Raw genomic sequence first — 26,084 nt, 5'->3', positions numbered from 1 at the left:
CCTCTATCTGAACTAGATAAATCAAACCAAAAAATAAATAAGAAAGAGATAAGAGAAGTGAATGAAATCTTAGAAAAATTAGAGTTAGTAGATATGTGGAGAAAAATAAATAGGGACAAAAAGGAACACACCTTCTTTTCAGCAGCACATAGTACATTCACAAAAATTGACCATGTATTTAGACATAAAAACATTGCAAACAAGTGCAAAAGAGCAGAAATAATAAATTTAACCTTTTCAGATTACAATGCAATGAAAATAATAATTAGTAAGGGTACATGGAGAGGCAAATGAAAAATTAACTGGAAAAAAACAACACGATTCTCCAAAATTGATTAAAGAACAAATAATAGAAACAACTACTAATTTCATTGAAGAAAACGACAATAATGAGACATCCTTCCAAAACCTATGGGATGCAGCCAAAGTAGTAATCAGGGGGAAATTTATACCCTTGAGTTCATATATTAACAAACTAGAGAGGGCAGAGGTCAATGATTAGGGCATGCAAAATTAAAAAACTAGAAAGTGAACAAATTAAAAATCCTCAGATAAAGACTAAATTAGAGATCCTAAAAATCAAAGGAGAAATTACCTAAACAACCCCATATCAGAAAAAGAAATTGAACAAGCCATCAAAGAACTCCCTAAGAAAAAATACCCAGGTCCAAATGGATTCACAAATGAATTCTATCAAACATTCAAAGAACAGCTAACCCCAATACTATACAAATTATTTGACAGAATAAGCCAAGAAGGGGTTCTACCAAATTCTTTTTACGACACAAACATGGTACTGATCCCAAAGCCAGGCAGGTTAAAAACAGAGAAAGAAAACTATAGACTAATCTCCTTAATGAATATAGATGCAAAAATCTTAAATAGGATACTAGCAAAAAGACTCCAGCAAGTCATCATGAGGGTTATTCACTATGACCAGGTAGGATTCATATCAGCAATGTAAGGGTAGTTCAATATTAGGAAAACCATCCACATATTCAAAGCAAACTGAGGAAAGTCACATGATTATCTCAATAGATGCAGAAAAAGCCTTTGATAAAATACAACACCCATTCCTATTGAAAACACTAGAAAGCATAGGAATAGAAGGGCCTTTCCTAAAAATAATAAACAGTATATATATAAAACCATCAGCAAACATCATCTGCAATGGGGATAAACTAGAAGCTTTCCCAATAAGATCAGTAGTGAAACAAGGATGCCCATTATCACCTCTATTATTTAACTTTGTACTAGAAACACTAGCTATAGTGATTAGAGAAGAAAAAGAAACTGAAGGTATTAAAATAGGCAATGAAGAGACCAAGCTATCACTCTTTGCAGATGATATGATGGTCTACTTAAAGAGTCCTAGATAATCAACCAAAAAGCTTGTTGAAATAATCAACAACTTTAGCAAAGTTGCAGGATATAAAATAAACCCACATAAGTCATCAGCATTCCTATATATCTCCAACACATCTCAGCAGCAAGAATTAGAAAGAGAAATTCCATTTCAAATCACCCTAGACAATATAAAATACTTGGGAATCTATCTGCCAAGACAAACACAGGAACTATATGAACACAACTACAAAACACTCTCCATACAATTAAAACTAGATCTAAACAATTGGAAAAACATTGATTGCTTATGGGTAGGACGAGCTAACATAATAAAAATGACAATCCTACCCAAATTAATTTACCTATTTAGTGCCATACTCATTGAACTACCAAAAAACTTTTTTACTTAAGTAGAAAAAAACCATAACAAAGTTCATTTGAAAGAACAAAAGATCAAGGATATCCCAGGAAATCATGAAAAAAAAATGCAAAGGAAGGAGGACTTGCAGTCCCAGATCTCAAACTATACTATAAAGCAGTGGTTTTCAAAACAATTTGGTACTGCTAAGAGACAGAAAGGAGGATCAGTGGAATAGGCTTGGGGTAAATGACCTCAGTAAGACAGTCTATGATAAGCCCAAAGATCCCAGCTTTGGGGACCAAAATCCACTATTTGATAAGAACTGTTGGGAAAATTGGAAGACAGTATGGGAGAGATTAGGTTTGGATCAACATCTCACACTCTACACCAAGATCAACTCCGAATGGGTGAATGACTTGAATATAAAGAAGGAAACTATAAGCAAATAAGGTGAACACAGAATAGTATAATTGTCAGATCTTTGGGAAAGGAAAGACCTTAAAATCAAGCAAGAGCTAGAAAAAAAATCAAAAAATGTAAAATCAATAATTTTGATTACATGAAATTAAAAAGTTTTTGTACAAACAAAACTAATGAATCCAAAATTAGAAGGGAAGCAACAAATTGGGAAACAATCCTCATAAAAAACCTCTGACAAAGGTCTAATTACTCAAATTTATGAAGAGCTAAACCAATTATACAAAAAAATCAAGCTATTCTTCAATTGATAAATGGGCAAGGGACATGAATAGGCAATTTTCAGTTAAATAAATCAAAACTATTAATAAGCACATGAAAAAGTGTTCTAAATCTCTTATAATCAGAGAAATGCAAATCAAAACAACTCTGAGGTATCACCTCACACCTAGGACATTGGCTAACATGACAGCTATGGAAAGTAATGAATGCTGGAGGGGATGCGGCAAAGTTGGGACCCTAATTCATTGCTGGTGGAGTTGTGAATTGATCCAACCATTCTTGACGTCAATTTTGAATTATGTCCAAAGGGCACTAAAAGACTGTCTGCCCTTTGATCCAGCCATAGCACTGCTGGGTTTGTATCCTAAAGAGATAATAAGGAAAAAGACTAGTACAAGAATATTTATAGCTGCGCTCTTTGTGGTGGCAAAAAATTGGAAAATGAGGGGATGCCCTTCAATTGGGGAATGGCTGAACAAATTGTGGTATATGTTGGTGATGGAATACTATTGTGCTCAAAGGAATAATAAAGTGGAGGAATTCCATGGAAACTGGAACAACCTCCAGGAAGTGATGCAGAGCGAAAGGAGCAGAACCAGGAAAACACTGTACACATGGACTGATACACGGTGGTACAATCAAATGTAATGGACTTTTCCATTAGTGGCAATGCAGTGATCCTGAACAACTTGGAGGGATCTATGAGAAAAACCACTGTCCACATTCAGAGGAAAAACTGTGGGAGTAGAATCACAGAAGAAAAACAACTGCTTGAATACATGGGTTGAAGGGATATGGCTGGGGATGAAGACTCTAAATGAACATCCTAGTGTAAACAACAACAACATGGAAATGGGTTCTGATCAAGGACACAAGTAATACCCAATGAAATTGTGCATCGACTAGGGGAAGGGTGGGTGGAGGGGAGGGAGGGAAATAATGTGATTATTGTAACCAAGGAATAATGTTCTAAATTGACTAAATAAATTAATTTAAAAAAAAGAAAAATAAACAAAAACACATATATCAGTCTATATGTATATCTATCTATCTATCTATCTATTATCTATCTATCTATGTCTCTTTCTCTCTCTCTCTATTGGTTGTATGTCATAGTAGATAGAGATGCAGACTCAGGGCCAAAAAGATCTGTGTACTCCTGGCTCTGACAGATATAAGCAGTGTGGCCCTGGGCAGTTCATTTAACGTTTTTAGTGCTTTGCCAAAGCTCTCTATGATCATTAGTGGTAGAGCAGTTGCTAATCTGCACTGGCAGAGGGACTGTGATTATTGGGAATTCCCTTTACCCATGAAATCACAGGTCTGAGGGAAATTACTTAGAGTCATAGAGGACTGTAAGTCATCAAAAACCTGAAAATGAGTCTCCCTCATCCTAAATTAAGACTTCATTACCTTGGAGCCAGGTAAGTAGCTCAGTGAATTAAGAGCCAGGCCTGTAGATGAGAGGTCCTAGGTTCAAATCTAGCCTTAGATATGTCCCTGCTGTATGACTGGGCAAGTAACTTAACTTAACCCCCATTGCCTAGCCCTTACCACTCTTCTGCCTGGGAACCAATACACAGTATTGATTCTAAGACAGAAAGTTTTGGGGTTTTTTAAGTCTTTATTACCTCTAACCCAGATTATTGGAACAGGTTCCTGAGTATTCTCCCAGACTCGAGCATCTCCTCACTGTAAGTCTATCTTCCACAGAGCTGTCAAAGTGAATTTTCTAAAGCACAGGTCTAACCACACTAATTCCAGTTGCTCCCTAGCTCTGGATCTTCTTGAATCTCAAATACAAAATCCTCTATTTGGTATTTAAAGCTCTTCCTAGCCTGATCCCACCCCACCTTTCCAGTTCATATGCATTACGCTCTCTAAACACTCTAAGATCCAGCCCTTTTGGTCTTCCCACTGTTCTTCACATAAGAATTCATTTTTCATTATTTTACTTTTGTGCTAGCTGTCCCATATGCTTGAAATATTCTTCCTTTTCATGTCTGCCTCTTGGAATCTTTGGTTTCCTTCAATCAGTTCAAGTTCAAGTGTTATCATTGATAAGAAGTCCCCCCAGCTGCTACTGCCCTCCCCTCTGAGGTTGTGCTGTGTTTGCTTTGTGTATCCTTTGTATATATTTTCCCTTCCTTCCTTCCTTCCTTCCTTCCTTCCTTCCTTCCTTCCTTCCTTCCTTCCTTCCTTCCTTCCTTCCTTCCTTCCTTCCTTCCTTCCTTCCTTCCTTCCTTCCCTCCCTCCCTCCCTCCCTCCCTCCCTCCCTCCTTCCTTCCTTCCTTCCTTCCTTCCTTCCTTCCCTCCTCCCTCCCTCTCTCTCTCTCTTTCTCTCTCTCTCATAATCCCTAATAATAATCTTAAATATCAGAAGCACTTATGTTATATATATATATATATATATATATATATATATATATATATATATATATATATATATATATAACCTCCTGTTCTATCACACTGATTCAGTGAGAGCAAACAGCGCCCCCCTACTAGGCAGCTAGTTCTCCTTTTCAGGAGAACAGCTCTGACAGCAAAACAAAACTCTTCTCATCTTCACAGATGTTTTTTTAAGGTCTTAAAGTTAAGTTTAGCTTAAACCACCAGTTGATAGTATCACGAGAAAAGTCACCATCCACCTCTGCGCTCAGTCAATTTCCAGACTGGTAGAATCCTCTCACTCTCTTCCTGGAATGCTAATCTTTCTTAAAGATCCCACAGTAATTTTTCCCTTGGCCTTGCATTAAAAGGGGACAGAAGAAAACTCCTTGCCCTGGTCTATTTCTGTAGATACTAATTATGCTATATAACTAATTAATAACTAATTAATCCTTACAGAAGTATCTGAGGCCAGATTTGAATCCAGGTCCTCCCAACTCCAGGCCCCTGGTTCTTTTTTCCACTGAACCATGTTGCTGCCCCCATATGTATTCTTAAATTTCAATATATGATTATAAATTGTATGTTACATTCAACTTAGTTAAAATACATTTATAACTGGCATGTCTCTTCTTCCCCATTATAAGTTCCTTGAAGATCTTGTATCTCTTTCTTGTTCCTACCTACCTATTACATTCCATGAAATAAAAAGGGTGCTTAAGGTTCTATTTTTAAAAGTCTTTTTCTGTTGTAAACCAATTATTTTTTAAAATTAATTTGGAATGTTAAAAATAGGAGCATTATTCTTAGTCTCACAACAATTATTTGTTATTTGTTTACCTAGTGCCTTATTAGTCACACTGCTTGGAAACATGGACTAAGCTGGAACTGAATGGGGGGAAAGTAGTTTTTTCTCCTTATGTGTCAAATAACATACTTGCTAAACACAAGATGGTGAAGTGATTTTTCAGGGACCTGACAAGTAACATAAGCAAAATATACTGTCTGCTTTGCTGTAAAAAAATGTCCTGTTAGGAAGAAAGGTAAAAGTCTACACCAAGTGGAACCCACAGAATAAGGATGCTTTATTTGGTTCCATCACAATGCTAGTGAAAGAGCAACTATGAGAGAAAAAAACACATAGAAAGTCTAGAGTGGGCTCTGAAACAGAGAGAAAGTATTTTTTTACCCAAATAGAACTGAGCTGCAACAGGACTTTGGATTCAGTTCAGGGAAAGTGCAAAAATAAACATAACTGAAAGGCATTTATGCTGGAACTACAAAGCCTCTAGATAAGTCATCTGGTCCACCCTTTTGCTTCTAGACAACACTCTAGCCAAACATCCCTACAACCTCTGACTTGAACTTTTTTTAAAACCAATGTCATATTATTTCTTGCAAGTGACGTAGGAAGATTAAGAGTAAAAAGTAAAATCTACAAATTTCTCAAAATCATGACTCTTCATCAGGTGTAAGAAAAATCAATAAATATACATTTATTAAATATCTATCAAGTTCCAGATATTGTGTTAAACCCCAGATACAAAGAAAAACAAAACAGAACAATACATTCTATACATATATGTTAGTACATATAAGAGAAATACAAAGCAGATACAAAGTAGTCATACGAAGTAAGTGATGGCAGCAAAGGGAGCAAAGAGGAAGAGAATGTGAGCTTATAAAATGACAAATATTTCCTTTGTTCTCCTTCCTGGTCCAACTCACCATCAGCATCACTGAGGGGTAGTGATTTAACACTACAGTGTACATGTAGTACTACTGGATGTTGGAAAAACTTTGCAGAATCATTCATTCTCTTCAAAAAAATTATTCCACCAGCATGGAAGCTGCAGTGACCTGTGGTGGAGAATCCCCCTTCTCAGCAATCATCCCACATTAAAGACCTTAAGAAAAATTCTAGCTCATATGGGAAATGATGAAAGAGAAATTTGATCCATTCTGTTGAATGTCCATCGAACCAAAAAAGCAATAGAGATGAGGGGAAAGAACAAATTACAGTGCAGCAGGACAGTCACTAGCTCTGGAGTCAGAGGTTATAGAATGAAATCCTACCTCTGGCACCTTGGACAATCTATTAAAACTTCCCTGGGTCTCAGTTTGCTCATCTATAAAATGAGATTAGACTAGATGAACTCTGAAGATCCTTTCCAGCTCTATATCTATGATTTCACATACTGTGACCTACTTGGTTGAAAACTTATTGAGAATAGTATCTACTTGGGTGAATTTCTGCAGCTTGTCATTGGGCAATAACAAACTAGGTTGTGGCCAAGAGAGAACTAAGGATGTGGAAAATGTTGGATAGTCTTCCTATGGAAGCAGTGGGATAAAAAGCAGGGCAGGCCAGACAAGTAAGACTGTCTACTCCAGAGTTAAGAGGGATGGGCTTAGGGCAGGACAAGCAAATTCTAACATTGCAAATCTTCCTCCCTTTGTCTGATAAGAGCAAGACATAGTTTCTCCTTTGGACAGTGATTAGGTGTGTTCTCATATCAATCCCCCATAGTTGGTGGACAGCTTCTTTGTTAAGAAGCTTGTCATCTTTTAGAAATTTTATTATGAAACTTTTGAAAATTTTATCTTCCAGAAAAGAGCTATATTTTGTTTTTGATGTCTGCCAAAATATAAAAAGTCTTCTATATCTTATGAAAGGTATGAAAGCAAAAAATGATTTTTCATGAAACTGAACAGGCCTTAATTCAAAAGCTCATTTTTAATTTTTAGCATTTGAGTAACTAAGGACAAGTCTTTAATCCTATATGGAATAGGTTTTCTTCATTATAACGATGTTCTAAACTAGCATCTAATTAAGTAATGCATCATGCTTGGTGCTATACAAAGATAATTATGCAAACCTGTACTCTAGGGATTTATAATCTAAGACTGAAGAAGATACAAAGGCATAGGGTACATATAAACATTTATATATTAATACTGGTTAAACATAAGAACAACTGGAATTTTTTATTTAATAAAGCTAAATAAGGGTGGGGAGAAGGATATGTCAGATCTAGACTTCTTGAAAGTATCACCACTGAAGGCTTTTACTATCTTCCCCTCTTGAATCCCAGCTCTTCTAATTTGTGAGAGTGCCAGTCCAACTGGAGCCCAGGGTCCTCACTTTCTCTTATAAGTGGGGATAATCCCTAATAATAATCTTAAATATCAGAAGCACTTATATTATATATATATGTGTGTGTGTATATGTATATACATATTTTTTTACAAGTAGGTCCTCCCCACTTCCTTTCTATTAAATTTCTTTGGGACAGAGACCTACTAGTAGTGGTGTTGCAAGATCAGAGGGTATGCACAGTTTTATAACTCTCCAAATTACCCTCCATAGTAGTTGGATAAATTCACAACTCTAGCAGCAATGCATTAGTGTCCCAATTTTGCCACATCCCCTCCAACATTTTGTATTATTGTTTCTTAATGTCTCATATAATCATTAGTTTCCATTTGCCTAATTCTCATTTTTAACAAGTTGTTTTTTTCGCTGAGCTTTTGTGCATTCTTTTCCATTTGATCAATTCTAGGAAAATTAGAAAAGGAAAATTAAGGAATGTGAATGGATAACTACTTGACTTCATTCCACATTGGAGTCCATTGTCTGCTCTCAATAAATCAATAACCATTTCTCTCTCTCTCTCTCTCTCTCTCTCTCTCTCTCTCTCTCTCTCTCTCTCTCTCATAATGTAATTTCTTTGAGGTTGACTTTCCTTAAGGCTGAGTTGGTGCATTGGTCTGCTCCAGATTATCTTGAAGGTCTGTTCCAATTCTCAAGCTCAAAGTATAGATAGATTTCTAGTTAGAAGGGATCTTAGAGGCCATTTAGTCCAACCTACTCATTTTTCAGATAAGTAACTGAAGCCCAAAGTGGTTGTGACTTGCACAGTGTCATATACTAGCCAACTGTTTAATCAGTTTTCAGTCATGCCTGGTTCTTGGTCACCCCATTTGGGGTTTTCTTGGCAAAGATACTAGAGTTGCTTGATATTTCCTTCTCCAGCTCATTTGACAGATGAGGAAACAGATGGAGAAAGGGTTAAATGATTTGCCCAAGTTAAGTATCTGAGGTCTGACTTGAACTCAGATCTTCCTGACTCCAGGCCTGGCTCTCTATCCATTGTACCACTTGCTTGCCATATACTAGCAGAACTAGGGCTCAAACTCAGGTCCTTCAACTCCAGATTCAGTGCTTTCCCCCTTGCATGACATAGGGGAAAAGATGTACAAAAATTAATTGAGAAAAAGAACCTCTTAAAAAGTAGAATTGATCAAATGGAAAAGAATGTACAAAAACTCAGTGAAAAAAACAACTTCTTAAAAATGAGAATTAGGCACATGGAAACTAATGATTATAAGAGACATTAAGAAACAATAATACAAAATATTGGAGGGGATGTGGCAAAGTTGGGACACTAATGCATTGCTGCTAGAGTTGTGAATTTATCCAACTACTATGGAGGGTAATTTGGAGAGTTATAAAACTGTGCATACCCTCTGATCTTGTAACACCACTACTAGTAGGTTTCTGACCCAAAGAAATTAAATAGAAAGGAAGTGGGGAGGACCTACTTGTAAAAAATATTTATAGCAGCTCTTTTTCTACTGGCAAAGAATTAGAAATTGAAGATTTATTCATCAATTGGGGAATGGCTAAACAAATTAGCTACTCTAAGCAATGCAATGATCTGGGGCAATGCTGAAAGACATGGTGAGGAATGCTTTCCACTTATAGAGAAAGAATTGTTTGAGTCAGATGGATCAAAAAATACTACCTTTTACACCAGCATATTTACAGTTTTATTTGGGGGTTTTGGTTTTATATGAGTATTCTATTAAAACAATGACCAACATGGAAATACATTTTGCATGATAATACATATATAACCCAGATAAAATTGTTTACCATCTCTGGAAGGGGGAAGATAAAAGAGGGAGGGATACAATTTAGACAACATCAGAAAATGCTTGTAGAAAATTGTTATTATATTTAGTTGGGAAAATAAAATGTCTTATAAAAAAGAAACAATAAAACAAAATCAAAAGAATGAAAAGCTGGAAGAGAATGTGAAATATCTCACTGGAAAAAAACAACTGACCTGGAAAACAGATTCAAAAGAAATAATCTGAGAATATTGGACAAAAAGCCTAGACATCATCTTTCAAGAAATTGTCAAGGAGGGGGCAGCTGGGTGGCTCAGTGGATTGAGAGCCAGGACTAGAGATGGGAAGTCCTAGGTTCAAACCTGGCCTCAGACACTTCCCAGCTGTATGACCCTGGGCAAGTTACTTAACCCCTATTGCCTAGCCCTGACCACTCTTCTACCTTGGAACCAATACACAGTATTGATTCCAAGATGGAAGGTAAGGGTTAAAAAAAAAAGAAATTGTTAAGGAAAATTGCCCTGGTATTCTAGAACCAGAGGATTCAATAAAAATTGAGAAAAACTCCTAATTATCTCCTGAAAGAAATCCCAAAATTAAAACTTCTATGAATATTACAGTCAAATTCCAGAATACATAGATTGAGGAGAAATTATTGCAAACAACCAAAAAGAAACAATTAAAATATCATTGAGCCATAGGCAGGATAATATCATATTTAGCAGCTTCTACATTGGCTGTAATGTTGGCATGCTTGAACTTTAACCTCATCAGAACTGACTCAGAGATGGAAGAACAGTTAGGTATAGAAATCTATCTTGCCATATAGGAAAGTAGGAGAAGAGAAGGGAGTGGGGCTATAGAAAGGAGGGCAAATTGGGGAAGTTAGAGGTCAGAAACAAAACACTTTTGAGGATGGACAGGATGAGAAAGAGAGAGTAGGATAAACAGGGGAAAATAGGATGGAGCATAATGGTAAGGAATTTTTTTTACAAGCCTCTAATAAATGTTTTATTTCTCAAATATATAGAAAAATGAGTAAAGAGCATAAGAATATATGCCATACTCTAATTGATAAATGATCAAAGGTTATGAATGGGCAGACAAAGTAATTAAAGGTGTCTAGAGTCATATGAAAAAATGTTTTAAATCACTTTTAATTAGAAAAATGCAAATTAAAATAACTCTGAGGTATCAACCCACGCTTATCAGGTTGACTAATATGACAGAAAATGAAAATGACAAAAGTTGGATGAGATACTAGGTTTATATCCCAAAGAGATAAAAAAAGAAAAGGAAAAGGATCTATATGTATAAAAAATTTTAGCAGCTCTTTTTTACAGGGGCAAAAAATTGGAAAGTGGAGGAATACTCATCAGTTAGGGAATGGCTAGGTCATAATATATGATCATAGGGGAATATTATTGAGCCATAATAAGAAATGATGAACAGGAGGATTTCAGAAAAACTTGGAAAGATTTACACAAACTGATACAGAGTAAAGTAAACATAATGAGGAGAATATTGCACAAAGTAACAGCAAATAAAAGGATGAACAACTGTAAATAAATTATTCTTAGCAATACAATTATCAAAGACAAGTCCAAAGGATTCTTGATGAAAAATGCCAGCTACTTCCAGAGACAGAAGTGATGGAATCTGAATCCAGACCAAAGCACTTTCGCTTCCTATCTTCATTTTTTTGTTTGAGTTTTTTTTTTCCACAAAAGGATTAAGATGGAAAAATATTTTACATGAATTCGTATATAAGCTCTCTATAATATTACCCACTGTAACAACAAGTGGGAGGGGAAGATGGAAAAAAACTCATAAAAAAGCAAATAATAATTGTTTTTGCCTGTAATTGGGAGTGGGTGGAATAAAATATTTATTTTAAAAAAAGAAATTTAAAGAGGGCCAAATGACAAATATTGGAAGAGATATGGAAAAATAGAGACACTAATAAACTATTGGTGGAATTGTGAACTGATCTAACCATTTTAGAATGCAATCCGAAATTATGGCCAAAGAGTTATAAAACTGTGTATGCCCTGTGACATAGGATATATATGTTCTCAAATATTTATAGCAGCTCTCATTCTTTTGGCAAAGAACTAGAAATTCCGAGGATGCCCATCAATTGGGGAATGACTAAACAAGTTGTGGCATATAATTGTGATGGAATGCTACTGCACCATAAGAAATTATAAACAGGTTAATTTAAAAAAAATATGGAAAGATCTACATGAAATTAGGAAGAGTAAAATGAGTAGAACCAAGGAAACATTATATTCAACAATAGAAATGTCATTTAAAGAATAAATTGTGTATGTCCACTTCTAGATAAAGAACTGGAATATAAAAACAAGCAAGGCATGGCTATATATATATATATATATATATATATAGATATATATATATATATATATCTATATATATATATATATATGTGTGTGTGTGTGTGTGTGTATAGATATAGATATAGATATACACACACACATATATCTTTTTGTCAAATGATGCTGTTTCTAAGATGGGCTGGGGAAAAAGGAAGGGAGATACCTAAGAATTTTAATGTAACAAATAAAAACATGCTAAAAATAAATGAAAATGTAAAGAATAAAATAAACTCATAAGAGAAAGGCAAATTAGTTTTCTTAGAACTGAGTATTTTCCTTGGGAGGTCAGTTTTGAAGTTCTGCGAGAAACTTCATGGTGCAAATGGGTCATAAACAAAGGAAATTAATTTGTTTTTATACAAGAAAGAAAGAGCCAACTTTACTGTGGCTTTTTTAGTTGTGTTAGGGCTGAGTGACTCTGACATTAATTACTATGTGACCGTGGGGCAAGTCACTCAACCTCTCCAAAGCTCTTTTTCCTCAGCTTTAAAATGATGAGGTTTAGATTAGATAGCTTCCACAGTACTTTCCAGCTATGAACTTCTATTTAGTCTATGATTCCAGAATTCTCATTAGTAAAATCCCCTTACAATTCTGAGATAACATATCTGGAATTTTCTAAGATAAATCAATGTGTTTTATGACAAATTTGTGGATGTGTTTCATGTGGATCTTTTTTGAAGGGCTATCTTTAGTATCCATGACAATGGTACTATGATTGACCATCCCTGGACCAGGAAATGTTCTAGGTCTGGGATGGATTTTATCTGAGTCACCTGCATATAAATATGACAAAGAGAAGCAAGATTATAGGTATAGCCTAAGCCTATGGAGAATTCTTCTCTTGGGAATGAAATGCACATTAACTGAATATCATTAGTACCATGCCTCTTATCTTTACTATACTATCTTATTAATTACCTTATTCTCCAAATAAATTCACGAGTATTCCTCATGGATTTGTTTGGCTCATTGTCCTCCCAGGAATTTTTATTTCTGAAAAGTATGGCTCTTAGAAAGTCTTCTCAAAACTGAAGGGAGTTTTTCTATTGATATGTACCAAAAGGGTTCCTCCAGGATCAATATTAACAGCAAGCACTAAGTCAATGGTATGATTATCTGACTTCAATTTGTTCATTATTCAATCAATAAATCTACAGTTTTTAAGAATCTACGGCATTGTAGACCCTAGATAGTCACACAAAGAATAAAACAACCCATACTCTCAAGGATTTTACATTTAGTTAAGTGTCTCAAATGCATATATCATATTTCAGCAATTTGTTCCCATTTGGAATAATACTTCCCAGGCAGATGTTAGTCTTCATTCACAAGGAGTTTCCAAGTAATCCAGGCTAAATATGTAACCTGTCACCTCCTATTTATCTAGATCAAGCTTTTGTAATATATATATTTTTTGGTATCATAGGCTCCATAGAAATCTATAGAGCCCTAATAAAGTTGTCTGGTGAAGCCTATGGACCTCCTCTCAGAATATTGTTTGTTGTCTACATTCAAAATGGAAGGAAATGCTAGATTTTAGTTTGAGGTGAGTAAAAATAAAGATGTGTGTTTTTTTCCCATCCACATTCACAGACCTACCTAAGATCTATGCATAGCCCATTGCTCCTAGATTAAAAATTTCTCAAATGAATGGACTTCAGAGTAGGATATTCTAAAGGTTTTCCTTTTTCTTTTTTGAGGGTGAGAGGATCAAGAATGGAAGCCCCCTGCTGAAGGTGGATTCCAAAAAACGAATCCCTACTTTCAGGGATCAGGGACAAAAGAGAAGATATGGGGAATGTTAACTAAATGTTGTGACTGAGATTAATAGTGATGAATAATTTTAAAGAATCCAAATACAATTAAACTGAATTTATGGAAAAATAATATTAAAGATATGTTCATCATTCTTTGATTCAAATGTCAGCAACTTCAGTGCCTAAGGGCTATTCTAATTATTAGCATCAGTTATCAATGTAGAATTCCGAGGACATAGAAAGTATAGGAGAATGGACTGAATCTGAACTAATCATATGCAATATGCAGGGAGTTGATTGTAGGGGTAAATTCTTCCTTCCTGAAGATTTTCTCTTCCTTATTCTTTTTTGAAAGTAGGATGCAAAATTCCTCTTCCCCTCCCTCCCAATTCTGGTTATTTGAGTTGTCTAGTTCTAAATTCTTTTTTTTTTAAAGCATAAGATATTAATTTATTTGGTCCTACTTTCATTGTCATTCATTTATCTTTGGCAGAAATCTCTACTTTCTCCTACTGTTTTCATCTCAGTGAAGTCTTTCCTCTGGTAAACATCTGTAAAATATCATTTTCTTCTCTCTTTAGACAATCCATTCTCTTAATTTGCTCCCATGTGAATCCTTTATTTCTATCTTCCTGGTTCCAAGATGCTCTAAATAAAAGCCAAACTACAGATGTTACCTGGCTAGAATTATGTGTATAAAAAATAAAAAGGAATTTCATTTCTTTTAGCTCCATGTCTATGGATCCAATTCTCTCTGCCTCTCTCTCTCTGTCTCTCTGCCTGTCTGTCTGTCTGTCTGTCTGTCTGTCTGTCTCTCTCTCTATATATGTATGCATTCATTCATTCAATATATATACATTCATTTTAATATTTTTGCTTTTAGGCTTTAATAGTTGGAGATTTTTAAACAGTCTTTAAAAGAGTCCAGTTTGCTTTTCATTTTTTTTTTGCCAGTCATATTCCTTCATCTTCCCATGTCCATTAAAATAAGGAATTGATTTAAAACCCCCGAATTTATAAATTTGCTTAGGAAACTATATGATATCTATGGAGAAATACATGAATTGGTTCACAGTAAAGTAAGCAGTTACAGGAAAACAAATATATACAATGACTTTGTTGTTTAGTTGTTTTCAATCATGCCTGACTCCATGCCTGACTCCTCATGACCCCTTTTAGGAGGTTTTCTTGGCTAAGATAATGGAGTGGTTTGTTATTTTCTTCTCCAGTTCATTCTACAGATGAACATTGAGGCAAACATTTAAGTGACTTGCCCAGGGTCACATAAATTGATAAGTGTCTGAGGCTGGATTTGAACTTAAGTTTTCCTGGAGTTAAGCCGAGAACTCCATCTACTGCACCTCCTATCTGCCCCTACATAATGATTTTATCGTTCATTCATTTCAGTCATGTCCAACTCTTTGTGACACCATTTGGGGTTTTCTTGGCAAAGATGCTGGAGTAGATTGCCATTTCCTTCTCCAGCTCATTTTATTACAATGATTTTAATAACAAATGGAAAGAACCATCACAAACAATTGAAAATTAAAGTTGTACAATTTTAAAGAATATATTTTGTCCTAAAAAGAGATATGAGAAGACACCTATTGCTGATTATTTGCAAGGAGAGGAGGGTCAGAAATGTGAAACATGGCATATAATATCAGACTTAGTTCAATGTATTGATCAGTTATGCTGAATTTTTTTCTCCTCCATTTTTTTTCTTTAAAAAACTGTAAAAAGAGGCTATTTTCAGGGAACAGGAGGGAGAAAGATACAGGGGAAAATCTAGCTAAAGCAAAAACAGAAGACATTAATACAATGCATTAATTTTTAAAACCCTACATGAAGCCTGGTAATATATTCCTTTCAAAAATGCCATTGCTACACCAGACTTAGGATCTTATGGTAGAAACTTCATTTTGCAGTTTGAGAACACATCACACGCTCCTCAAATAACTTCTTTCATCAAAAATCCATTGTCAGGTATATACAGTATAGAAAGACTTTTTAAAGAAAGCCCTAGAAGAGCCACAGCCTTTGGACTGGAACAGGCACCACAAACTATTTTAGAGGTACCCTCTGGTGAGATGGTGATAGGCATCACCTTGTAAGGAGAAACAGAGAGTCTAGGAGACCATGAGACTGCTACCAAGGTATAGTGTCAGACCAGAAACTAGTATTCTTGATGCCTCGCCCAAATGGTTGCAATTTGGCCTTCTTCAGAGGCACAGGTCTATGGGGGCACTCGTTCTTTTAGAGCAGCAGTCCCTGTTCTCAAGACTCAAGACAAACAGCTGGTGTGTGTGTGAGAGAGGGGGGGGGGGAGAGAAAGAGAGACAGAGACAGACAGACAGACAGAGTGAAGGAGGGGAAAGGAGGGAGGGAGGGAAAGTCCTTTCAAACTTACAAACATATTCAGGCCCCAGGTTTATCTTACATTCTAGTCATTTAAGCTTATAAACAAGATGTCAAGATGTCATCCTTGGCACCTGTTGCCATGCTCTGTTACTTTTGCCTTTGTAACATCTCTCATCTAGGTCTCTTCTCTCCTATGACACTGCTGCCACTTTGGGGCAGATCCTCATCATATCAAGCCTGGGCTCTTGAAATATCTCATCAGTTAGTCCCCTTGCTCTCATTTCTCCCAAATCTAGTCCATTTTCCAATCAGTTGACAAATTAACCTTTCTAAAAATCTGATTGGTTTGGACCCTGCCATCCCCCTATTCCCATGATGGTGGACCTATGGCACACGTGTCAGCACTGACGCACATCTCCATTTCCGATGACACACGGCCGCATGCAGTCACCTACAGAGAGGCATGGGGCCGCATGCCAAGAAGGACAGTTTTGCTTTTTTTTCTTGAAGTGACAAACCGCCCAAGTTAGGCTCGCTTTTTGGGCAAATTTTGACATACGAAGCTCGAAAGGTTGCCCATCACTGCCCTATTCAACAAATTCCAGTGGCTCAGTATCACCACCAGAATCAAATCAAAGCCCTTCCAAACTTGGCCCTTTCATCACTTTCCAGTCTTAAACTTTACTCACAATTCCTTCTGCCCCACACTAGGCATGGGGCCCTTTAGCAATATGGGCTTCCTCCCTGCTGCCCTCCATGCCTGGAAGGCTCTCCCTCCTCATCTCAACTCCTCCATTTCTGGGATTCCTCCAAGTCCCAGCTCAAATCTTACCTTCTAGAGGAGGCCATTCCTCGTCCTCTTCCAGAGCAGTGCCTTCCCTTTAAAGATTAGCTTTAACTTATCTGGACAGTAGCTTGTTAGTACTTAGGTGTTTGCATGCTCTCTTTCCCATTAGATTGTGAACTCCTTGAGAGCAGGAGCTGTTTTTTACTTTTCTTTGTATCCTAGCACAATTCTTGATACACTCCTATTAATGAATGCTTGCTGTCTGAGTCAGACTCTGCTGTGGGGTCAGTCTGAATAACTTGGAAACACAAGGCTTCAAGGTAAGTATCATGCTCATGAAATAAAGAGACTTTCTAGAATGCAAAGCCTTCAGGGAGGTGGTAAAGAATGACATATTTCCCCTCTCTGCCCTCCCTGAAGTGGAAGACCCTCCTTCTCCTGAGCCTGGGCCATGCTGAGACTCTTAGGTCTAGGGAATGATTTCCTGACTCTGGGGCAGGCAGTCTCCTCCCATTCATGTCCTCCACACAGTGCTCCCAAAGCCCTGAAGTACTTACCTCCTTATCAAGTGACAGTGACATGCATCACACTTCCATCCCAGTCTTCCTACCCCCATTGCTGCCACCTCTGACTAACAGGAAAGTTTAAGTAGCTGGGAAGAATATAATCCCTGGAAAAACCAAGTGTCCCCTCCCTACCCCTCAGGGTGGGGTGAGACAAAGACATTCTTGGGAAAGCAGGCCTTTGAGGCTGTGGCAGGGTCCCTTTCCCTGATTTGTTCCTCTTAGTATCCCTTTTTCCCTGGGCCAGTGATGGCAGGGAAACCATTTCTCAGGCTGCTCCTAATCCCCAGGAAGTTTAGTACCTGTGTTGATTCCCTGATCAAGAGAGAAGATTGCTTTGAGGTGTCCTCTGACTGTTGTCCACACTTAGGGAGCAACAGCGCATAATTTCCTCCTTCACCCCTACAACAGATCAGAATTCCATTCTACCAGATGTACATGGCTCAGGTGAATAATCTTAGTAAACCTTATCCCTTAGTGGGAGCCCTGTCCTTTTCTTCCCCACCCTAATCCTGCTGCCTGGCTCTACTCTAATAAAAAGGTTCCATCCTTGTCCTACCACCAAGCTCCACCTGGAATTTTCCCCAAGTTTAGAAAGTCTAGTGAGTGCTATCAGGGCTCTTTAAAATACCTGTCCTTAATCAAATCCCTGCTATGGCGCAAACATTGGTTGTCTGGCATATAGTTCTGCATCCTGGCCTTTTCAGTTACATTCCCCAACAAAGGCCATGGCCCTTGAGGATCAGCAGTGTGGGTTACATTCTCTACTTTCATGACTTCTATGCTCCAGTTGGTACTTGAAAAGATTCTAGGATGGGAAAGTGACAATGAAACAAAATGAATCACACCAAGCTCGCTCGCTCTCTCTCCCCATCTCTCTTCTCTCTCTCTCTCTTCTCTCTCTCTCTCTCTCTCTCTCTCTCTCTCTCTCTCTCTCTCTCTCTCTCTCTCTCTCTCTTTCTCTCTCTCCCCATCTCTCTTCTCTCTCTGTCTCTCTCTCTCCCCGTCTCTCTCTCTCTCCGTCTCTCTCTCTCTCTCCCCTTCTCTCTTCTCTCTCTCTGTCTCTCAGTCTCTCTCTCTCTCTCAGTGTCTCTCTCTCCCCGTCTCTCTTCTCTCTCTGTCTCTCTCAGTCTCTCTCTCTCTCTCCCCGTCTCTCTTCTCTCTGTCTCTCTCTGTCTCTGTCTCTGTCTCTCTCTCTCTGTCTCTCTCTCTGTCTCTCTCTCTCTCTGTCTCTCTCTCTCTGTCTCTCTCTCTCTGTCTCTCTCTCTCTCTCTCTCTCTCTCTCTCTCTCTCTCTCTCTCTCTCTCTCTCTCTCTGTCTCTCTCTCTCTCTCTGTCTCTCTCTCCCTCTGTCTCTCTCCCCCAACTATCGATTATTGATTCTGAGGTAGAAGAGCAGTAAGGGTTAAGCAATGGAGGCTAAGTGATTTCCTGAGAGTGAACAGGCCAGGTTCTTAACTGTATCTGGAAAGTACCATCCAGCTTTTTTTCAACAGTTTTGAAGGTAGTCTCGCCTTGCTGCTCCCCAGTGCACACCTCTTTTTCAGGCTACAGGGCTTAAGGACAAAGGTGATCTTTGTCCTTCTATTATGATCAGGCTTGTAATAATTACAACTGAAGAATTTTCCTAACCCTATGCTCCCTCCCCATCCATCCAGTGTGGCTCATTTATCTTCAAATATTATAAAGTCTTTCTTTCTATTCTCCTGCTTCTCCTTTCGTCTTCTTACATCAGTGTGGAGATTTTAACTTTTCAAAGTGCTTTCACACGTCTACTATTATCTCACTAGGCAGCATGAACTAGAATTCAAGTTGTATTTCAACATTTACTGAGGAACATATTGTTGTGTTCCTAGCACTATGCAGGTGCTGGGAAAGTCCAGGACAACAGATACCTGACCAAAGCACTGCTATAATTAATTCCCTGTGACTCATATAACCGTGACGCTCAGACACTTGATCCCTGAGACCTTCTGATGAAATTAAGTCATACCTGAATAGGATCTTGTGTCAATCTCATCGGCCCAATTCGCACTTCTGCAGTTGAAACCTGCTAAATAAAAGACAAAACACATGAGGTTTGTTGAGTATCAGATTGGACATGTTGAAAGTATGTTGGAGGAAGAATCAAACATCTCATTATGAAAAAAAGGTAGTGGATAAGACAGAGAAGATTATCTTTAAAATAAAGACAGATCAAGTTTAAATAAACTTTGCATAGCTCTGACAAAAGATCTGTTTTTCTTGTTGTGAGTGTCTGTATGTAGGGGGTAAATGACTTATTCCTGCCCATGTTTCCCATGAATAAATGACTCATTTTCATTTTATTTTCCTGGAAGAAACTAAGCAACCAAACATTATCATAAAGCTCCCTGAATTCTGTCTGTCTTCTATTTCTTAAAATTAAAAATACTAAATCTTTTAACTTTCTTGTTTATTAGGAGATACCATTTGATGTGCTTTGGTTTCAATTACTCTGACATGTCTTTTGTGTTTTTGTTATTTTTTTCATTTGTTTTATTTATATGACTTTTTCCTGAAAAAATTAGTTTGGGGCAGAAGGAATTCTGGAGAGTACCCTGTACAGATCCAATTCTGTATTCCCAACAGAGGGTCAATTTTCATTACCATTGCTCTGAAAAGTTGGCAGTCAATGTATATTATACTTTGTATATAGTGTATATAGTATACAATGTATACTCTACTTATACTGTGCCCCAGTCATAGATAGGGTACTCAGAAGATAGCTGAACATGTTAATGTTGGAGATCCTGCAACAAATGCAAATAGTCAATTCTGTGAGTTTTACTAAAATGAAAGCCAAGCTCTTCTTTATACAGCCCAGAAAATTTTCCTTGTTTGTTTCTCAGTACATATCGGTCCATCTTTTTCCACATACTGGCCAAATTCCCAATTCTAAATACAGTCAGCCATAGAGTGTTACAAAACCAAACCATGCGTTTTCAATATGTTTTTTCTTCATGAATTATTTCTGCCACCCTTTCCCCCTTCTCCAAAGAGATCAGTAATTCCCATTGTGTTACAGAATGATGTCAGGTGCTTGAAACAATGAACAGGCCTCTCACCATTGCAGATGACTGACTGGGAAAAAGTCACTGTGCCCTGAAATTACTGCTCATCTGTGGCCAATTTCCACTCTGTGGTCTGTATCTCATAAGTACAAGGCTCTGCTCTCATTTTGGCAATCTCAACTGAGCGCCCATAAGCCACTCGAGTATTTGCATCAATCAGCTCCAAACAGAACCCAGAAGGAGGCTTGGGTCAGTGAGCAGGTCTTGAACCTCAACCGGAACAGGACTGCGATTTCCAGGGAGGTACACACTTGAGTGTGTGTCCAACGTAGCAAAATGGATGGGTGATTAATCCAGCCCTCTGACACTTATCCCATCTTGTTCTTGTTTTCATGTAGGGAAGGCAATATACAAAAGTACTACGTCTGACTTCCTGAATACTCTTTTGAGCCATTAATGCTGATACCAGCATGCCTAGGGACCACAAACCCAAGAATAGCTCCAACCTGACAGAGTCGTTAGATTTTCATGCGTCACTGGGCTACTTTGTTCCTCCCATTGCACATACAAGGGAGTTATTGTCTAAAACTGGTACTCCTTCTTTTGAAGGAGCCCAGCACTCGGAATTTTGCTATGAAGTAAATAAAAAATGTGACGCTAATTTAGCACATATTGAATTGTTTGCTGAAAAAATCTGAATCTGGTATTTAGCTTTCTTTGTTGTTTCTCTTCCTGGTTTATGGCACCCTTCTGCTTTCCCAGGTAACTTTCCCCTTTCCTCCAAATTGTTTCTTTTTTTCCCAGGCCTTCTGTTTGCTCCAACTAATAAAATTACAAGAACAACACCCACCCCCCATAGGTCTAGTGAAAAGAAATGGTCAGAAGCTACAGAATTTGAAAATAACCTTTGTGGAAAGAGGTATACTTTAGTTTTTTAGAATTCTGGCACTAGCTTACTGAATAATAAATAATAGTAATAAATGGTAAAAGATAATAAAATAGTAATAAGTTACAGTAATAGTAAATATAATAAAATGTTGTATTCCTATTGTGCTTTATCTTTTCTAAGTGTTTCACATCTATTATCTGAAATAGAAGGAAGAAAGGGGGGGATTTAAGGAAGGAGGAAACTCAGAATTCTTCCTCATGTACTGGGGGAATTGGTAAATGAAGACTTAGTCTTTAAAGCACAATGTATGTAACTCTTCAGGAAGCTGAAATCAAATCATGCTCTAAGAACCATCATACTCTCAAAAACTGGAAAAAAGCTTTCTAGCCAAATAAATATTTCTACATTCTGTATATCAGAAGAAACACAATCTCATTCAAAAGGACTTAAAAAAGTTTACTTATCGGTTGCCACAATAGTAAAGAGAACATTAAAAGAAAAACATTAGGCTAATCAGGACAAAAACTCTAGAAGAAAGCCATTAAACTCAAGTGTTTTTTGAACCTAAAAAAAAAGAAAGCACAAAACACCTTTCCATGAATATAAAAATCTACCAATATTAAGTATGGCTGAAGCAAGTGAAACCTTAGGTAAATCATCAACTGACTGGGGCTTACTATATTCAGTATCATTGAAGCGCCACATCTGACTGATTACAATAGCTTTTGACAGGTTTGTTAGAACACTTTTATTAAATGACTTAGAATTACAGAATGTCAGAACTAGAAAAGGCCTTAGAGGTTATCTGGTCTGATCCCCTTCTTTGACAGATGAAGAAACTAAGACCCCAGGAGGTGAAGTGAATTGAAGTCACTCACCTAGTTGGCTGAGCTGGGATAAGAACATGACTCTCCTAACTGTACAGAGCACAGTGCTCTTCCCTCCCCATTATTACTTGTTTTGAGTATTATTAATTTTATCACAATATTTTTTTCTTTAAATGTATTCCCTAAAAGAGTTGCTGCCAAGAATAAAAGTCATGGTATATGATTGTGATAGAACACTACTGCATCATCAGAAATGACCAGCAAGTTAATTAAAAACAAACATGAACCTATACAAAACTATGAAGAGAAACAAGCAGAACCAAAAGAACAATATATACCAGAACAGAAATATTGTTTGAAGAATAACTTGTGTATGTTTACCTCCAGAGAAAGAACTGATTAATAGAAATAAGCAAGACATAGTTTTATGTTTACACATATGTATTTTTTTTTTTGTCAGATGATGCCTTCTCTAGTATGAGGAAGGGAGAGAGGGAGGGAGATGCCTGAGAACTTTAATGTAATAAATAAACAAATAAGTAAAAACATAAAGTTTAAAAAATAAATCTCAAGAGGAATCTCAATATTCGTTCTTCTGGTTTTGCTCTTCACTTTCCTATTCTCTCCCCTCTTTTTTTTTTGAGAATTTGTCCTGAATTTGTCTTGAATTTGTCCATCTTACCTATCCCCTTAAGCCTCAATGGCATCTGTATTTCTACGTTTCTACAACAAATTCCCTCAAACTTTAATTAAACTATTAAAATTTACCCAATATCTTGAAGTTATGGTTGGACCTTAGTTTTCTTTCTAGATGTCTGTTCAAGGATTCAAAATCACATCATTGAAGACAAATTAGGGGTTTAGGGTCATTTTTTTGGATAACTTTCTCTGATTTTTAATAGAAATAAATGAAGAAATCCAACTTGATTTTACTTTACATTCTTTTTTTTCAACAATATATCTATACATTCATACGTATACAATGATGTATGTATGTATGTGTATGCATCATAATGGATATCCTCTTAGATCTCTGAAATACTGACACTGATAAATATCCCCTTCTTCTTGGTTCTCTCTCTTCCCATAGCTTTTACTCCTTCTACTTCCCAGACTACTTCTTTGTCTCCTTTACTGGTTTCTTTTCTTCCCTTCAGTTCCCTGAGAATATTTTCCAGAATTCTGTTCTTGGGTCTTTCTATTCCCTCCTTCATCCTCTCTCTTCTTCAGGCCTTTCCTCCCTTCCTCTGTTGTTCAGATTATTTCTGTTACAGATTATGGGGATTCCTGAGTTGAAAAGCAGGCTGGTGTGTGAGGGGGGCAAACAGGTCAAGCTGCTGTCTACAGCTATTAGAAACTAATTTAGGAGCTACCTAAAAGGTGTCACCTATGTTTGGTGTTAAACCAAAAAGGTTTAACCTGTTTTGGGCATGTCAGTAGTGAATCAAGTTGTGTTTGTGACCAAGTGTGGAATGTGACTGAATGCGTGGAGTAAAATGAGGGACTCTATGTGATAGAGAAGTTTTTGAACAAGAAAAGAGGAATTATGATGTGGGGATGAGCAAGTATTTATTTGAGGGCCTATAAGACTAAAAGTAGAGCTTTATGGCAGTTGGAGATACGAGAATCCCTAGAATAGAGTGCTTCTAACTACATTTATGGGGTCCCAGTAAGCATAAACATTGGCCCTGATGAAGGTTGGCAGAGAGTGATAATGGTTCAAGCTTTTTGAAATGATATGCAGTTTGCCCTCCTAGTATCTAAGGCAGTTGGTGGTAAAATGAAGAGTTACACTTGCAGTTAGAAAGGCTTGAGTTCTGATCCAGCCTCAGACAGTTCCTAGCTGAGTGACTGGGCAAGTCACTTAACCACTGTTTGCCCCATTTTTCTTACCTGTAAAATGGGAATAATAATAGCACTTGTTCTGGGGATTAGATGAAATCATATTTGTAGAGGGCTTAGCACAGTGTCTGGCTTATAAATTCTTGTCAGTCATGTCCAACTTGTCATGATCCCATTTTGGAGGTTTTTCTTGGCAAAGACACTGGAGCTGTTTGCCATCTCCTACTGCAGCTTATTTTACAGATGAGGAACGGAGGCAAATGGGATTAAGTGATGCCCGGAGTTACACAACTATCTGAAGCCGTATTGGATTTCAGGAAGACTAGTTTCTTGATGTGAATCCCAATGCTCTATCCTCTGACCTCCCTCCCCCTGCCTGCTCTCTGGCACATAATAGGTGTTCATAAGCATGTGTTCCCGTCCTTCCTTTCAAGTAGCTATGACATTTGGAAAGCAGCGAGGACACGAATGTGTGGGGTAGGTGGAGATTCATTTATTCAATCAGCAAGTATTTATTAAGCACTTACTATGCATCGGGCACCATGCTAGGGGCTTGGATGTAGGTATGTATGAGAGGTGATTAATAAGAGCTTGAGAGGCAGTAAATAATAATAATAATAATAATAATAATAATAATAATAATAATAAAAAGTAATAAGAGGCAGTAAAAAGAGCCGGGACACAAGAACCCCAACCACATCGACTGGAAAGGAAAGTCAAATGGGAAAGCCGTTTCCCCTCCAAATGTCCTTCTTTCTCACAGGATACATTCAAAAATGTTTTCCCTTTGATCTACTGCCACACGCAAAGGGAGCTCGGTCTGATATGAGGCATGCATTGCAATGGACAGAGAAAAGGAGTACTCTTAAATGAAGTCCATGAAGCAACAAATTCATGAATGAGGGTAATGATAGAAGGGACTTCCCTAAGAAAGCTCTTCTAGGGAAAAGAGATCATTGATTTTTGTTTAAACATAAAGATCAAGGACAAAAAAAGAAAAAGAACATCCAGTTTTTAATCATAATGCTTATGTCTACTTGTGTGACTTGTACCACTGAGAACAGCCAAACTAGACCTTAGCTAAGCTGGTCACCTCAAACGTGAGGGTCTGGAGCTGGGAAAAGAAGTTCCTCTGAGAGAGGGATGTGTGAAACCTAACCTAACCTCTGCTACTATATGTTTGCTAAAAGCCTCTGGGAAGGTACTAGCATTACTAGTAAGGAGTATTAGTCCAAGTGCCTTACTATAATGCAGAGTGCAGAAGACCATGGTTTCATTCTAGTTCTCTCCCTAACTAGCTATATGATTCTTGGCAAATCATTTAACTGTTCTGGGTCTCAGTTTCCCTATACATGCAATTGCTATCTCTGTTTTCCTTCACTCTGTCTGTACTTTCGTCATGCCGGTTGTTCCCAATACCAATGATTTAAAATGATTCAAATTGATCCAGGACCCAGATACAATCCTCGTATAGGAATAAGAAAATAGTACATGGGTGGCAAGAGCTCTGAGCCTCAGTTTCTTCTTCTGGAAAATGGAGATAACACCTGCATGTTGTGATGAGGATCAAATGAGATATCATATGTAATATTATTTAAAATTGGCATTACTTTGTAAAATCCAGTTTAATAAATGCTGGTTAAATATCTACTATAGATAGCATCCCATGCTAGGCCCTGGGGATACAAAGATGACAATAGCATAATCTTGCCCTCACAGATTTCAAAAGAAAAAAGGCATTATGGGGTGGTTAGTAGGGATGGAGGTAGGAAGAATACATAGCAATGCAATAACCAAGATTATTGGATATTTGCAAGAACTGCATTGTTGCATCTACTTTTTTCAAAGAAAAACAACATGAAAAGCAAAGCCCACAGAAGACTATCACATTCCAAATGATAATGAATTCA

General features: G+C 37.3%; 1 protein-coding gene across 3 annotated transcripts in view; it reads right to left on the bottom strand.

Moving 5' to 3' along the window:
* PDE8B (phosphodiesterase 8B) overlaps positions 1-26,084 on the bottom strand; it is a 365,551-nt gene that overhangs the window by 126,550 nt on the left and 212,917 nt on the right. For 2 of the 3 annotated variants that reach the window (XM_056824791.1, XM_056824789.1), the window contains exon 2: positions 19,578-19,637. In XM_056824791.1, the coding sequence (XP_056680769.1) occupies positions 19,578-19,637 (60 nt within the window). The remainder of the gene's footprint in view (positions 1-19,577; positions 19,638-26,084) is intronic. The other variant, XM_056824790.1, reaches the window with a different exon arrangement.

This window comes from Monodelphis domestica, chromosome 3 (genome assembly GCF_027887165.1).
Source record: "Monodelphis domestica isolate mMonDom1 chromosome 3, mMonDom1.pri, whole genome shotgun sequence".
NCBI classification, from domain to species: domain Eukaryota; kingdom Metazoa; phylum Chordata; class Mammalia; order Didelphimorphia; family Didelphidae; genus Monodelphis; species Monodelphis domestica.
The sequence above is the reverse complement of the archived record's forward strand: the minus strand, read 5'-3'. Positions and strand labels throughout refer to the sequence as shown.